General features: G+C 35.2%; 1 protein-coding gene and 1 pseudogene across 8 annotated transcripts in view; one reads left to right on the top strand and one right to left on the bottom strand.

Annotated features, from left to right (window-relative positions):
• Positions 1-16,303, bottom strand: part of Eef1akmt2 (EEF1A lysine methyltransferase 2) — a 79,938-nt gene that overhangs the window by 62,514 nt on the left and 1,121 nt on the right. For 7 of the 8 annotated variants that reach the window (XR_003300360.2, XM_026384183.2, XM_026384185.2 and 4 more), the window contains exons 2-3: positions 15,638-15,703; positions 14,747-14,861 (exon numbers count right to left, since the gene is read on the bottom strand). Coding sequence is in view for 7 of the 8 variants with exons in the window: in XM_026384183.2 (XP_026239968.1) it covers positions 14,747-14,861; positions 15,638-15,703 (181 nt within the window). In the remaining variant the exon portion in view is untranslated. Of the gene's footprint in view, positions 1-14,742; positions 14,862-15,637; positions 15,704-16,303 lie in introns of those variants that run through there. The other variant, XM_026384189.2, reaches the window with a different exon arrangement.
• On the top strand, positions 15,856-16,110 carry LOC113179540 (small ribosomal subunit protein eS27-like pseudogene; annotated as a pseudogene).

A 16,303-nucleotide genomic window follows, 5' to 3' on the forward strand; every position in this document is an offset into this window, starting at 1 on the left:
AATTCAAACATCAATATTTACATTAAACATAAATGTTTCAAATACACTTATTAAAGCACAGAGATTTTTAGCATGGATAAAAAGCATGACCTAACTATATGCTGGCTGTGAGAATCCTCTTCAAATACAATGATGAAGGGAGGTTAAAAATAATTAAAAAGATACACTACACCAAAACTAACCAAAAAAAAGCCAAATATCACACCAACCAGGATGGCTACTATCAAAAAGACAGACAACCTCTTGTGTATAACTAATAAGAAATTTTTAAAATTTTCAAATTAAAAAAAAAAAAAGACGACGACGACGACGACGACAGATAGGTGCCATGGCATATGCCTGTAATCCCCGTGTCTGGGAAGGCTGAGACAGGAGGATCAGGAGTTCAAAACCAGCCTCAGCAAAAACAAGGCACTAAGCAACTGGGGTGGACCCTGTCTCTAAACAAAATATAAAACAGGGCTGAGGATGCGGCATAGTGATCGAGTGTCCCTGAGTTCAATCCCCGGTACCACCACCCCCCAAAATTACAAACAATAAAAAGTGCTAATTAGAATATGGATAAATTTACATGTTCCTACTACACTGCTCATTAAAAATGTAAAATAGTACAACCATTGTAGAAAACAATAGTTCCTCAAATCCAGTGTATGACTCAAAAATTCTACACTTATATGCCCAAGAGAAGTAAAAACACAAAGAAAGACTTTCACACAAATTTTCATAGAAGCATTTTTCATAATAGCCAAAAACAGAAACAACCTAAAACCCATCAATCAGTGAATGGACAAATAAAATGTGGTATTATCCATACAGTGGAATATTATTCAGCCATATAAAGCAATGAAGTCTTGATGTGGACGAACCTTCCCCCTTTTGTGCTGGGGATTGAACCCAGGGCCTTGTGCATGCCAGGCAAGCACTCATCCAACTGAGCTATATCCGAAGCCCCTGATTTGGATCAATTTTAGCAATATTGTGTTAAGTGAAAGATACCATATACAAAAATCCACATATGAAATGTCCAAAATAGGCAAATCCAAAAAGACAAAGCAGACTAGTGGTTGCTAAGGGATGAAGGGAAGGGAGCATGCATAGTGAATGCTGATGAGTACAGACATCCTTTTTGGAGTGACAAAAATATTTTTGAACTAAGACAGGTGTACAATTTTATGAATATACTAAGAAGAACTTAACTGTATATTTTAAAAGAGTAAATTATATCTAGATTTAAATAAAAAAGATGAAATGAGTTATTAACATCAAAGTAAAATTCAAAGCAAAAAATACAAAGGTTAAAAAGCAACATTATATAATAAATGTCAATTCATTCACACACACACACACACACACACACACACGCAAATCCTAAATGTTTATGCTCCTAACATAACAGAAAAATCCCCCAGACTTAGAAATTAAACAACAGAATTCTAAATAATGCATGGATAAAAAGAGAAAAAATAGAAAGTAGTTTGGACTGAGTGAAAATAAAAACACAAAACATCACACTTTGTCAGCTGTAATAATATTACAGATAAATTCATAGTATTAAATGTTTATATTACAAAAGTCCCAATAAGATTCTACTCCAAGAAGTTTATTAAGGAGCAAAATGAATTATAAAGCAAGAATAAAAATAAGAACAGAATTCAACAAAAATGAAAACATAAAAATAATAAAGAAAGTCAACAAAAATAAAAGGTGTCTCTTTGGTTTTGGATTCAGGGGAATGTTGACTTCATAAAATGATTTAGGGGAGCATTACTTTTTTTTAAATGATTCTGTGGAAATTCATTCTTGTATGTTCAGCAGAATTCTCAAAGAAGCAAAAAAATTCTATGAAAAGATTTAAACATAATAATCTATTTCTAGAGCAATTGCAAACTACTAATACTAATTAGTTTTATAACAATACTAATAGAAAAGACAGGATATAATTACACATTCCACAGACATTTTAAAGGATAGTTAAGAGAATACTATACAGAACTCTATGCACATGAATTCAAAATGAACCAATTCCTCAAAAAACACAAACGATGTAAACTCACTCAAACACAATAGCCTGAATAACACAATAACTGTTAAAGAACTGAATTCATACTTTAAAACTTCAGATTAAGGGCTGGAGATGTGGCTCAGCGGTAGTGCGCTCGCCCGGCGTGCGTGCGGCCCGGGTTCGATCCTCAGCACCACATACCAACAAAGATGTTGTGTCCGCCGAGAACTAAAAAATAAATATTAAAAAAATTCTAAAAAAAAAAAAAAAAAAAAAAAAAAAAACTTCAGATTAAGAAATCTCCAGCCTAGGAGGATTCAAGGCCTCTTAAGGCAACAGACCTAGGTTACAGACCAGGTCCAGAGTTGTCTGCAGAGTAGACAGTTTGGAGCAAGGACCTCACTATTTCCTAAGATCACTGCTATATTTTGATTGGGAGGCAAGCTATGTGTGATTTTTACATGGACCATGCTGCAGCTTGGAGAAGGCTGGGGGAGAAGTGTTGGGGATATGGCCCTGTGGGAGAGGTCACTGGGTTCAATCCCCGGTACTGCCAAAACAAAAACAAAACAATAATAATGAAACAACAGGCCAAGGGAGTGCGCCATGAGCACAGAAAACTACAGCTTGGTTAGGGACTGAGAAAGGTGGGAAGGAAGGAAAAGAAACCAAAGAAAGAAATCTCCAGGCTAAATGGCTTGAAAATTCTACCAAACATACAAGAAGATATAATATGTACTCTACAATCTCTTCAAAATCAAAAAGGATGGAATGAATGCTCCCCAAATCATTTCATGAGGCCTGTCAGCATTAACACCAAACAAACAGTATAAGAAAGGAAGACATTACCAACATTTCCCATAAATATAAATGCAAAAATCTTAACAAACTGAACCCAAGAATATATAAACAGAATACACTGTGAACCAACTGGGACTTATTCTGGGAAGACAACACTGGGCCAACATCTGAAAAAAATCAATCAACATAATCAACTACATTAACAGTCAAAAAGAAAAACTTCATGATCATAGCCAATGATCTAATTTTATTTTTTCCTTAAATTCAACATCCATTCTATAAACAGAAAGAAACTTCTTCAACTTGATAAAGGGCATCTAAAAAAATATCCTACAGGCTACACTACTCTTAATGGTGAGAAAATGAAACTTTCCCCAAAACCGAAACAAAGCAAGAAAATTCCCTCACAACTCTTCATCAACATTGTATTGTAATTAGGCAAGAGAAATAAATCAAAGGCCCAAAAACTGGAAAGAAGAAATAAAACTGCCCCTATGTACAAAAACCATGATTATCTGCATAGAAAATCCTAAGAAATCCATCATAAAATTCCTTCAATTAATAAATGCAATGTTGCAGAGTACAAGTTCAGCTAATTTGTATCAGCAATATATCAATATGGTTATAAAAAAAAAAAAGTCAACCACACTTCTGGCAACAAACAATTAGAACCTGAATCTCAAAAATAATACCATTTAAAATAGCTCTGGGGGGACATATCTAAAAAATATGTACAGGATCTATTTTTTTTTTTAAAGAGAGTGAGTGAGAGAGAGAATTTTTAAATATTTATTTATTTTTTTAGTTCTCGGCGGACACAACATCTTTGTTTGTATGTGGTGCTGAGGATCGAACCCAGGCCGCACGCACGCCAGGCGAGCACACTACCGCTTGAGCCATATCCCCAGCCCTGTACAGGATCTAAATAAATAAAAAGACACATTAAATTCATGGATTAGAAGAACAAGATATTAAAAGTATCGGTTCTCCTCAAGTTAAGGATTCAGGTCAACCCCAATCAAATTCGAAGCATGAATGCTTTTGCAGACAAAGACAATCTAATTCTAAACTTATTTAGAAACATGAAAGAACTATAGTAGCCAAAATATTTTTAAAAGGAGAAAAAAACTGGAAGAACCATACTACTCAATTTTAAAATTAAAATTTAAAAAACCACATTAATCAAGTATTAGTAAAGAGACAGACAACACATATCAATAAAATAGTATGCAGAGTCCAGAAACAGACTCACATAAATATGTGGTCAACTGATTTTTCATTAAATCGAAAACACAATTCAGTGAATAAAGGACAGCTTTTTAACAAATGGTATCAGAACAATGAGATTTGCTTTAAAAAGAAAATCTCAACTAAAACCTAATACTTTATGTGAACATTAATTTTAAAAGTATGCAAAAATCCAAATTTATTGTTCTAAAACTCTAGGGAAAAAGGGAAAAAGGAATGAAGCAAAGGATTATTAGCCATGACACCAAAAGCACAATGCATAAAAGACAAACTCAGTAATCAGTACTTCAAAATTATGAAGTTTTATTCTAAGAAAGATCCTGGGAAGAGGATGAGAAGGAAACTATAGACTGGGAGGGGGGAAAAATTGTAATCACATATCAGGGAAAGGACTTGTATCCAGAATACATACATTTTAAATATTTTTTATTGTCAATGGACCTTTTATCTACTTATTTTCTATTTATGTGAGGTGCTGAGAATTGAACCCAGTGCCTCACATGTGCTAGGCAGCCCTCTACTGAGCTACAACCCCAGCCCTCATCTACCAACTGAGCTATACTCCCAGCCCCCTCAGAATATATTTTTAAAACTCAAAAATTCAACAAGCAAACAACCACTTTAAAAGTGGGCCAAAAAAAAAAAAAAAGGCTTGAAATTTCATCAAAGATATATGGCAAATAAGCATGTGAAATCCATGTTGTACAGCATTAGCCATTAAGGAAATACAAATTAAAACCATGATTTGATCCACTGTATGCATATTAGAATATCAAACAGAAAATTTAAAAATATTGACAATTAAAAGTATCAGCAAGGTCACAGACCAACTCTGTGTACATAAAAATTGCTCATGTACATAAAAAATGGAATGGAGGGCTGGGGGTGTAGCTTAGTTGGTAGACATATGCCTGTCATATGTGTGGTACTGGGTTGGATCCTCAGCACCATATAAAAAACATAAATTAAAATAAAGGCATTGTGTTCATCTACAACTAAAAAAAAATATTTAAAAAAAAAAAAAACAGGAAGAGCTGGACACAATAGCACACGCCTGTAATTCCAACAGCTTGGGAGGCTGAGGAAGCCTCAGCAATTTAGTGAGACCCTATCTCAAAATAAAAAAATGAAAGGGCTCAGTTGGTAGAGTGCTTGCCTTGCATGCACAAGGCCCTGGGTTCGTTCCTCAGCAAATAAATAAAATAATAATAATAATTAATTAATTAAATTTAAAAATTAAAATTAAAATAAAAAATGAAAAAAAAAAAAAACTGGGGATGTAGCTCAGTGGTTAACCATACCGGGCTCAATCCCTGATGTCCTCCCTGCCAAAATAAGGAAAATGGAAAATAGTTTGGCAGTTCATAATAAAGTTTAATGTATTTTATACTAGAGAAATTAAACATATGTTCACATAAAAACCTGACACCAAAAACTGGCATCAACCCTAATGGCCTCCAACAAGTAAACAGATGAACAAACTGTGATACATCCACGCAACAGAATACTTCTCAGCAATGAAGAATACAGACTATTGACACATGCAAAAATGTGGGCAACTCTCAAAAGAATTATGCTGAAGCAAAAAAGACTACCTCAAAGAATCATATACCACATAATTCCATTCCATAGGACATTCTCAAAACCTTAAATAATGAGAACAGATGAGTGGCTAAGAGCATAGAACGGGTGGTTATGCATTTTCTGATGAAGTTCTCCGTATCCTGACTGTGCTGGTGATTACATGAATCCCTACAGGTGTTAAAGTTCACAGAACAGGGCCTGGGCATATAGCTCAGTTGGTAGAGTGTTTGCCTCACATGCACAAGGCCCTGGATTCAATTCCCAGCAACAAAAAAATAGTTCACAGAACCGTTAAGCATAGTGGTATATACATGCCTATCATCCCAGCAACATGGGAAGCTGAGACAGGAGGACTGTAAGTCTAAGGCCAGCCTTCACAAGTTAATAAGACCCTATTTCAAAATACAAAATTTTTTAAAAGGTAGGGGTTGGTGATGTATCTTAGTGGTAAAGCACTCTTGAGTTCAATCCCCAGTAGTTAAAAAAAAAAAAAAAAAAAGATGTATGCCTCCTCATGCCTCCTCAAATTGATCCATATATGCACAATTCCAATTAATCCAGTTGTTTTTTTTTCTAGAAGTGATAAACTGACTTTAAAATTTAAATGAAAAGTCCAAGATCTAATAGCCAACACAATAGTGGGAAAGAGATGCAAGTTGAACATCTTATATTAACCAAATATGAAGACTTAAAAAATGAAGCAATCATATAAGAACAAGGTTAAAAAGGAAGACACTAGAGAATTTAGAAACAGGCCCAAACATACACTGTTACTTGACTTATGAAAGAAGTGCTACAGTATATTGGTGGAAAAACAGGATATTTCAAAAATTGGTGCTGGATTATCTGGATATTCATAGGGGAAAAATAAACCTCACAGCATACACAACAACTGAGAGGGAATTAAATGTGAAAAAGAAAGCAAAAAAGAAAAACTTTAAGAAAAACTTTTAGAAAACAGGAAAATATTTTAAGAATTCTGGGCAGGCAAATATTTCTTAAACAACAGACAAAAGCACCAGTTGACAAAAAATTATATAGGGCTGGGAATGTAGCTCAGTGGTAGAGTACTTGCCTAGCATGCAAAAAAGACAAAAAAAAACTGAACCATTTGTTAAAACCAAAGAACTCCTGTTTATCAAAAGATTCTATTAGCCTATAATCCCGAGAGTCTGAGAAGAATTTGAGGCCAGCCTGAGCAATGTAAATGGACTCTGTCTCAAAACACAAACAACAACAAAAAAAAAATCTATAAGTAAAAAGATGAAAAGACAAGTCACAGACTGGATAAGACATCTGCAGTACTAAGGTCATTATAACCAGTTGGCAAATAAGCAACTGAAAAGGTGTTCAACATCTCTGGTGTTTAGAAAAATGTAAACTAAACCCTAGCAAGAGGGCTGGGGTTGTGGCTCCAGTGGTAGAGTGCTCATCTAGCCACTTGCAAAGCCCTAGGTTCGATCCTCAGCACCACATTAAATAAATAAAGGTGTTGTGTCCAACTAAACTAAAAAATAAATGTTAAAAAAAAAACCTAGCAAGAAACTGCTACATACCAAAAATAGTTAATTTGTGATGATATAAATCACAACAGTGGCTTACCTTTTAAAGGGAATGAGTGGAAGTTGTGCACAAGAGGATTCTATGGTGCTGGCAATGCTTTATTTAAATTTGTATCAGTCTAGTGAGAAACACAAAGGTGTTCATTTTATAAAAGCTTTATACTTAAGACAAGCTCACTTTTCTATATAAATCATACTTTGCTATATAAATGATATACTTCATTTAAGAAGTTCATATTAAAAAAGAAAAAATTTCCCATAAGCTACTCCAAATCTAGGTGATTTCACCAATGATTTTACTAAAAATTTACACACACTTTCAAAAAAAATAAAATCTCTCATTTAATGAGCCAGAGTAACCTGACACCACAAACTTGACAAAGAAATTATAAGAAAAGAAAATTACAGGACAGTCTCTATCATGGGTAAAGTTGTAAACATTCTAAAAATACATGTTATACTGAATCTCGTGACATATATAAATTGGGTTTATTCCAAGAAAGCACTCAACATTTGAAAATGAATTAATGTAATTCACCAACATCAAAAGACTAAAAGAAAAAATCATGATTATCTGGATACAACCAGATTTGTAAGAAACGCACTATCTCAGCAAATTAAGAAACTTCTTCAAACTGATAGTTATCTACAAAACAAACCTATGAGCTTATATCACACCTATGAGTGAAATATTAAAAGCATTCTCTGAAAAAGGAAAAAAGACAAGGATGCCTTTTATCACCACTTTTCAATATTCTACTAAAGTCTTAGACAGTTAAGAAGAAGGAAAAAAGCTATAAAATTTAAAAGGAAGTGAAAGAACGAACAAGGCTCATCGTGGAGAAGATGCCTGTTTATTGAGGAACAGCTCTGCGTATTTATAGAGCCTGGGGTGGTTTGACAGTTTAACAGTTTAATGGTTTGACAGTTGGCATGGGGTGCTTTCTGATTGGTGGTAAGGATCATGTGAGCCAGCAGGGCTCACCATTGGACAGCTCTTCTGGGGGATGGGAAAGTTAGTCTGTTGGCGACTCCCAACAGAAAGGAATAAAACTGCTAGTATTCCCAGTGTACAAAATTATATATATATATATATATATATATATATATATATATATATATATATATAAAATCTGAAAATATATAAATTTTTAGTCTCAAAATCATTATTGTCCACAAGCAAACTTTTAAAAAACTGAAAAGAACCTATAAATAAAAAGATATGAATAAATAAAACTGAGGTCTTATAAAAGGAACCCTACACAGCAATGAAAATTGATGAACTACTGCTATTGTCACAAACAACTTGAGTAAATCCCACATAATGTTGAGTAAAGGACAGAAGAGGACATACCAAAGAATTCCACTTATACATTCAAAAACAGGCAAATATGGGGCTGGGATTGTGGCTCAGCAGTAGAGCACTCGCCTAGCACGGGCGGGACCCAGGTTCTATCCTCAGCACCACATAAAAATAAAGGCATTGTGTTGTGTCCATCTACACCTAAAAAGTAAATATTAAAAAAACAAAAAAACAGGCAAATAAATCCATGAAGTTAAGATGTGGTCAATGGTTAGAACATAGTGGTTACTTTTAGAGAAGACAGGGAATTATGATTGGTAGAGAGTTTAAGGCAAGTTTCTAAAATATATTACATCTTGAATAGAAAAAACTGTTACAACGTGGGTATGCTCATTTAGTGATAATTCATTGAGCTGTAGACTTCTGATTTGTGCACTTTAAGGCATATATGTTATGTGCAAATGTTTCAAAAAAGCTTACTACAAATTTTTCTAAGCACGCTCCACTATTAAAACATATTAATAAAGCTGGCCTCAGTAGCGCACACCTGTAATTCCAGCAGCTTGGGAGGCTGAGGCAAAAGGATCGAAAATTCAAAGCCAGCCTCAAGCAATGGCGAGGAGTTAAACAACTCAGTGAGACCCTATCTCTAAATACAAAATAGGTCTGGGAATGTGGCTCAGTGGTCGCATGCCCATGAGTTCAATACCCAGTATCACCCCAAAAAAAATCTTAATGGCTGCACTTCTTTTGTTCTTAAAAGCAAAACCTAAGTTCCCAAGCTCACTCTTTATTTTTTGGTTTTTTTTTTTTTTTTTTTTAGTTGTAGATGGACACAATACCTTTATTTTATTTATTTATTTTTATGCGGTGCTGGAGATGGAACCCAGTGCCTCACACATGCTAGGCAAGCGCTCTACGACTGAGCCACAACCCCAGTCCAAAAACCTAAATTCTTAAGCATGGCAAAATACATCAGCTATCTTTGACTTAATTCTCAACTCTATCCACCCTCCACACTTCAATTTACCAAATTATTTACAGGCCCAGGGCATGATATGCTGCTTTCATCTTTGTCTTTACTAGTTCCATTGCCTGAAATTTTTTCCTGCTTACACTCCACCCACTCACCATACACTGCTGCTGCACATTTCACCAATTTGGATGTTAACTCCTTCAAGGCCATTCCCTAGCCCTCTTTAGGACTAACCACTCCCAGGCCAGGGATATAGATCAGCGTTAGAGTGCTTGCCTAGCATGTAAAAGACCTGGGTTCAATCCCTAGTTTTAAGAGAAAAATAAATAACAGGTCCCTCTCTTCTGTACTGAGTTTATCTATTACCAGAGATCAAACTATAACCTAACTATCTGCATTTCAATCCATCTCTATGAAACCAAGAAAAATTCAAGCACAAAATCTAAATTTTGATGTTTCCAGTACCTAGCATAAGGCTTAGCACATGCTTGTTACTCAATACATTTCACTCATTCATACATGTGTCTACAAATCAGGCTGTCCAACCATTTAGGATGAAGTCTAAATCTTATACTTTCTCCATAGCAATGAGCACATTATAGGCACACTATAGTGATGCTATAGCCAGTAATGAACTTGTATTGAAATTCAGTTGAATGGACAAAATGCTCTTTACAAATCATACACTAATTGCAAATGGTCATCTTCCTAGTGTTTTGAGCTAGAAGAAACCAGTAGAAATCACTTAGTCAAAATCCAAACCCAGAGATATTAAGGTGCTTGCTCAAGGTCAAGGCTATAGCAAGAACCAAGACTAAGACTCAGATCCCCTGGCTTCTCATTAAGGCACTGGGATTTAAATCCCAGAAGACACAATCCCAAACATTATAATCCAGAATGCTGAACAAAAGATCAAAATCCCTAAAGTATAAAATCCTGAAAGACCAAACTCTTGAAAATATAAATCTGGGGCTGGGGATGTGACTCAAGTGGTAGCGCGCTCGCCTGGCATGCGTGTGGCCCGGGTTCAATCCTCAGCACCATATACAAACAAAGATTTTGTGTCCACCAAAAAAAAAAACTAAAAAATAAATATTAAAAAAAAAAATTTCTCATTCTCATTCTCTCTCTCTTTACAAAAAAAAAAAAAAAAAAAAAAATATATATATATATATATATATATATATATATATATAAATCTGAAAAAAAAATAATCTTTTTTTCACGGGGGCAGGATACTGGGGATTAACTCAGGGGCACTCGACCACTGAGCCACATCCCCAGCCCTGTTTTTTTTGTATTTTACTTAGAGACAGGGTCTATACTGAGTTGTTTAGCACCTCTCTTTTTGCTGAGGCTGGCTTTGAACTTGCAATCCTCCAGTCTCAGCCTCTCAAGCCGCTGGGATTACAAGCATGCACCACTGCACCTGGCTGAAAAAAATAATCTTTCCAATAAAGATATTTTACATGCCAGGCACAGTGGTGTCTGCCTATAATCCTAGCCACTCAGGAAGCTGAAGCAGGAGGATTGAGAGTTCAAAGCCAACCTCAACAATTTAGCGAGGCTTTAAGCAACTTAGCCAGACCCTCTCTCAAAATAAAAAATAAAAAAGCCTGAGAACGTGGCTCAGTAGTTAAGCATCCCTGGGATTCAGTCCCCTAGTACCAAAAAAAATGCATTTTACATTTTTTAAAAAGAGATCTGAGAAACATAAAACATGACAATGCTTCATAGGCCACTTTAAATAATAAGACAATAACATATGTTTTCCAAGCATTAACACTGAACACTTTGCAAAAGTATAATATTTATGAACAAACAATATTTGTAAAAAAAAAAAAAAAATCAAACTAGTTATAATGGTGCACACCTATAATCCCAGCTACTCAAGAGGCTGAAGCAGGAGTATTGGTCAGCCTCCATGACCCTGTCTCAAAATAAAACAAAAAAAGGACAGGAGATGTAATTCAGTGGTAGAGCACCTCTGGGTTCAATTCTTAGTACTGGGGGTAGGGTAGGGGGGATAACCTTAAAAATAAATATTGTGAAAGACAACCTATATTTTTTTAGGTGACATCAAAAACCACAATGTGTTAGTATCACACATGCATTTGCTTGAAGAACAGAGGTGAGGAAATTTTATCTTTCAAAAATGCAGATGTACAAAAAAGACATCTCTTCATTTACTGAGGAATTTTCAATATTTTTATGTACAAGTATAAAGCTCACATACTAATTCAACATTGTTGCTAATGCACATTTGCAGGATTTAATTTGTAAAAAAATGCATAAGCAAATTAGAATTCTCAAAGTCTTTACACAATTTATACCTCTGTTATTGAAAATGATGTGAAGACAAAATACAAAGCATAACCAATTATAAAAAAAATGTTGACAAAAAAGCAGGAAAATAATCTGAAAATTCAATATAAGAAAAATGTGTTATGGGAATAGAGTATGGGCAACTGAACAGATGTAGTCCATAAGTGCTGATCAACTCTCAAGATCATTAACTATATTTTTAAGTCTTGCACTGAGATAAATAGCTGATTTTTCTTTTCTTAAGTATTGTTCTTGGTGGAGAATGCATGCACATTCCTTTTCTGTCATACTGCTCATTTTGAAATTCTTCTATGATTCAATATAGAGCAACATGATCATTCTCTATTAAAATTTTCCATTTTCTGCACCATGCTGTTGTTTTGGTTACACAGAAAACTCTTCTACACTTATTCAATATACAGAGAACAAGTTCAGCAGAAACAACTGGGGACTGAACCTAAGTGTGTTCTACCATTGAGGTACATCCTCCAACCCTTTTTAAGTTCTACTTTGAGACAAGGTCTCACTAAGTTATGGGAGCTTGCCTCAAACTTGCATCCTACCTCAGTTTCCCAAGCCACTGTGGGCCACTGCGGCTGGCCATCATTGCCTATCTTATCCTACAAAGCACATAATTATTTTCAAACCAGTCAGTGATATCACTGGCCTCCTCAAGCAAATATGGATTTAATTCATTAAAAGCTCCTTGAATCAGGAATGCCAATGCAGACAGATGACACATTTTTAAACTTTTTAATCCTTGCTGAATCACATCATGCATAATACATTCACCTGAAATTTCTGTCCCATGCACTGGACTAAATGGAAAAAATAATCTTTGTTGGTATACCTTGACATTCATTTTTAGAAGTCTTGATCACATGTAATTCCAAATCTGTCTTTATGGTATGACATAAGAAATTCACTTCTTCTGCAAAGTCCATCAAATCATCAAATAAGCCTTTTATAAATAATTCATATTTTCTAGTCACTAATACAGAAAGGAGCAAATAAGTCCTTGAAGTTTCAGATCCAACAAGGACATGAACTTTATTGTAGGTGATAAAAAAAAATTTTTTTAAGTGAGATAATTTTGAAAGTATTTTCCATTAACCAAAGTAAGGCATATACTCATTTGTCTATGTTAAATATAAGTCTATCTTCTTCAACAGTCAAACCTCTATGCAAGAAGAGTTCACCATTTAATGTGTTTTGTGACACTGGAGGAACCTTTGATTCAGAATGTCCCTGAGCTTGGAAAGTGAGCATGGTGTTGTATGGACGGGCAAGAGCAGTGAAGAACTGATTTGACAGGGGAGATTTCTTGTATTTTTCACTGCATTTTCACTCCTTCTGTTATATTTCAGACACTCACTGCATTTTTATGAACAATGGGGGTTTACTTTTTTGTTATTTTTGTTGTTGATGTTTGGTACCAGGGATTGAACCCAGGGGCACTTAACCACTGAGCCACATTCTCAGCCCTTTTTAATATCTTATTTAGAGTCAGGGTCTCACTGAGTTGCTTAGCACCTCGCTAAGTTGCTGAGGCTGGCTTTGAATTCACGATCCTCCTGCCTCAGGCTTCAGCTGCTGGGATTACAAGTGTACACCACCACACCTAGCTGGAAAGTAGTTTTTAAGGGGCTGGGGATGTGGCTCAAGCGGTAGCGCGGTTGCCTGGCATGCATGCGTGCGGCCCGGGTTCGATCCTCAGCACCACATACAAACAAAGATGCTGTGTCCGTCTGCTGAAAACTAAAAAATAAATATTAAAATTCTCTCTCTCTCTTTAAAAAAAAAAAAAAAAAAAGTAGTTTTTAATCTACAAACTTTTAAGTACATGTTGTCTATTTGAAAGTTCAGTTATTGCTTGGTCATTCAATTAAGTAATTTTCTGTTTTAACAGAACCAATTATAACTAGCTTTTAGCTTCTACTGTTAAGTAGACTAGTATACTTAAGTTATCACTGCCTTTTCATGAGGAAACAATTTCACAGATTTCTTCCATGTGTAATAAGGAATATTTAGCTTCCCCAATACCAAATCTCTAATTAGTCAGGGTGCTCTAGTGAGATATGTACATAGATATATAAGAAGGGATTAATTGGGAGAATTGGCCCACACAATTATGGTAGCTAAAAAGTCCCATGACAGGCTGTCTGCAAGCTGGAAAGTCAGTAGCATGGCTTAGTCCAAGCTCAAAGGTCTCAGAACCAGGGAAGCCAATGGTGTTAACTCTTACTCCAAGGCCAAAAGACCCTAACAATGGCCCAGAAGCAACTGATGTTAAGTCCTGAGGTCCAAAGGTCAGAAGTTCTCATGTCTAAAACAGCAGAAAAAACTTTGTTTTCTGTTTCTTCTCTCAAGGCCTCCAGCCTACTGGATGGTGCGCACCCACATCGAGGGGCATCTTCCCCACCTACTCAGATTCAGCCAGACTCAGGTATTAACCTCCTCTGGAAAGCAATATCACAAACACACACCAAAAATAATGCTTAGCCAAGTTTCTCAGTATTCATCTTACAACTATCATGGATATAACTGAAAGTATATTAATCCCTTCGTCAGAATTCAACTTCCTACCCACTTATATAGTCTTTTTTTAAAAACAGAATTTGCCGTTTTTCAGGATTTTGGGCTTCCAGGATCTAAAAATTCAGAATTTAATCTTTCAGTATTGTAATTCTCAGGATTTTAGACTTTAGAGGTTTTGATCTTTGGGGATTTCAACATCCAGGATCATAGCATTTGGGATTCTGACTGGCACTATTCATTTAGTGCTTTCTTACAATCCATGTAGTATCACTTTTGTATCATGTGACTTCTCAGAGAAGATGGTATGACTGCTTCATTACTTTACAGATGATTAATATCCTCAATTTTAAGACTTAATGATTTCATTTAAAACTGTGTTTAAACACATGAACACTAAAAGTACCAACAAGTTCAACCAGGAAAACACCATTTCCAGTTCCAATATCAAGCACTGAAGCATCCAGTGGAATCTTGTGTTTCTGCATCCACTTTATTAGTCGATTCATACTCTCTTCCCCAAACCTGTTAGAAACAGAATAAGTTACAAATAACAGATACAGAGCAAAAATTACAACTCCAGTTTATTTAAACTGTATATCATACCCCAAATTAAGTCTTTTTTGAAAGTGAGTAGAGTATTTGTGACTACCTAAACTTGTCTCTATTGTTATTTAGGAGAAAACACCTTCAAAAACTCAAAAGAGAATAGACTAGGTTAATGTATTATTTATTTATTTATTTAGATGAATTGAAAAGTCACATGTCTTTTTTTCTTGATCTTTACTATTTATATAAGATCAGAATTTATTTATTTATTTTAGAGAGAGTGAGAGAGAAAGAATTTTAATATTTATTTTTTTTACTATTTGGCGGACACGGCATCTTTGTTTGTATGTGGTGCTGAGGATCGAACCCGGGCCGCACGCATGCCAGGTGAGCGCGCTACCGCTTGAGCCACCTCCCCAGCCCCTGTATTATTTATTAATATTTCTCTATATCAGCATTAAAACGTGAAAATGTCCCAAAAACTGCTATCTCAGACATCAGTATATGTTGATGGCTTAAAATTTTATTGCAAATTGCAAAATAGTACCTATGGAATGAAAATAATTTCCTAATACTCTTAACAACTTAAAACTGGGTCATTAAAAAAGGAAAGAGATACTTTAAATCCACCCACTTAAACCAGATTCAACCCAGAATTCCCAAGATTTTTAGCCTTGGTTTTCTTTGACATAAGTGTACACACACATAGACATATAGTATTTGGGATCATAATTGATTCTTTTCTAACTCACCAGATTTCTCCTGTATCTCCATATTCTTGAAAAGTTTGTAGTTCTCTCTCATAGACAGCATCCCAACTATGTAAACAATGAAATGCAAAGCAAGATTCTAGAATTAAACTGTATTAAACTGTGAAGCAAATATATGTTTTCAATACAATACAGTGCTACTTATAACAGGTTCAAAACATTATTGTTCTTTCCAGCGGTGACGACCTCCCCACGAGAATATGCCTCTCGCAAAGGATCTCCTTCATCCCTCTCTGGAAGAGAAGAAGCGGAAACACAAGAAGCAGCGCCTGGTGCAGAGCCCCAACTCCTATTCCATGGATATGAAATGCCCAGGATGCTATAAAATCACCACAGTTTTCATCCATGCACAAACAATAGTTTTGTGTGTTGGCTGCTCCATTGTCCTCTGCCAGCCTACTGGAGGAAAAGCAAGACTTACAGAAGGATGTTCCTTCAGGAGGAAGCAGCACTAAAAGCAGCCTGAATCAAGATGAATGGGAAAACATCCCAATAAACACATTTTGGATTAAAAAAATTTTATTAGTGTTACCGAATGCACGTTAATTCAATTTCATAATATACTTGAATCAAAAGAATGAAAAGTGTGGGCAGCAAAGTAAGTTTACATATGAAGAACTTAAAATATCCGTGCAAAATAAATATTAA

Source organism: Urocitellus parryii, chromosome 5 (assembly GCF_045843805.1).
Source record: "Urocitellus parryii isolate mUroPar1 chromosome 5, mUroPar1.hap1, whole genome shotgun sequence".
Taxonomy (NCBI): Eukaryota; Metazoa; Chordata; class Mammalia; order Rodentia; family Sciuridae; genus Urocitellus; species Urocitellus parryii.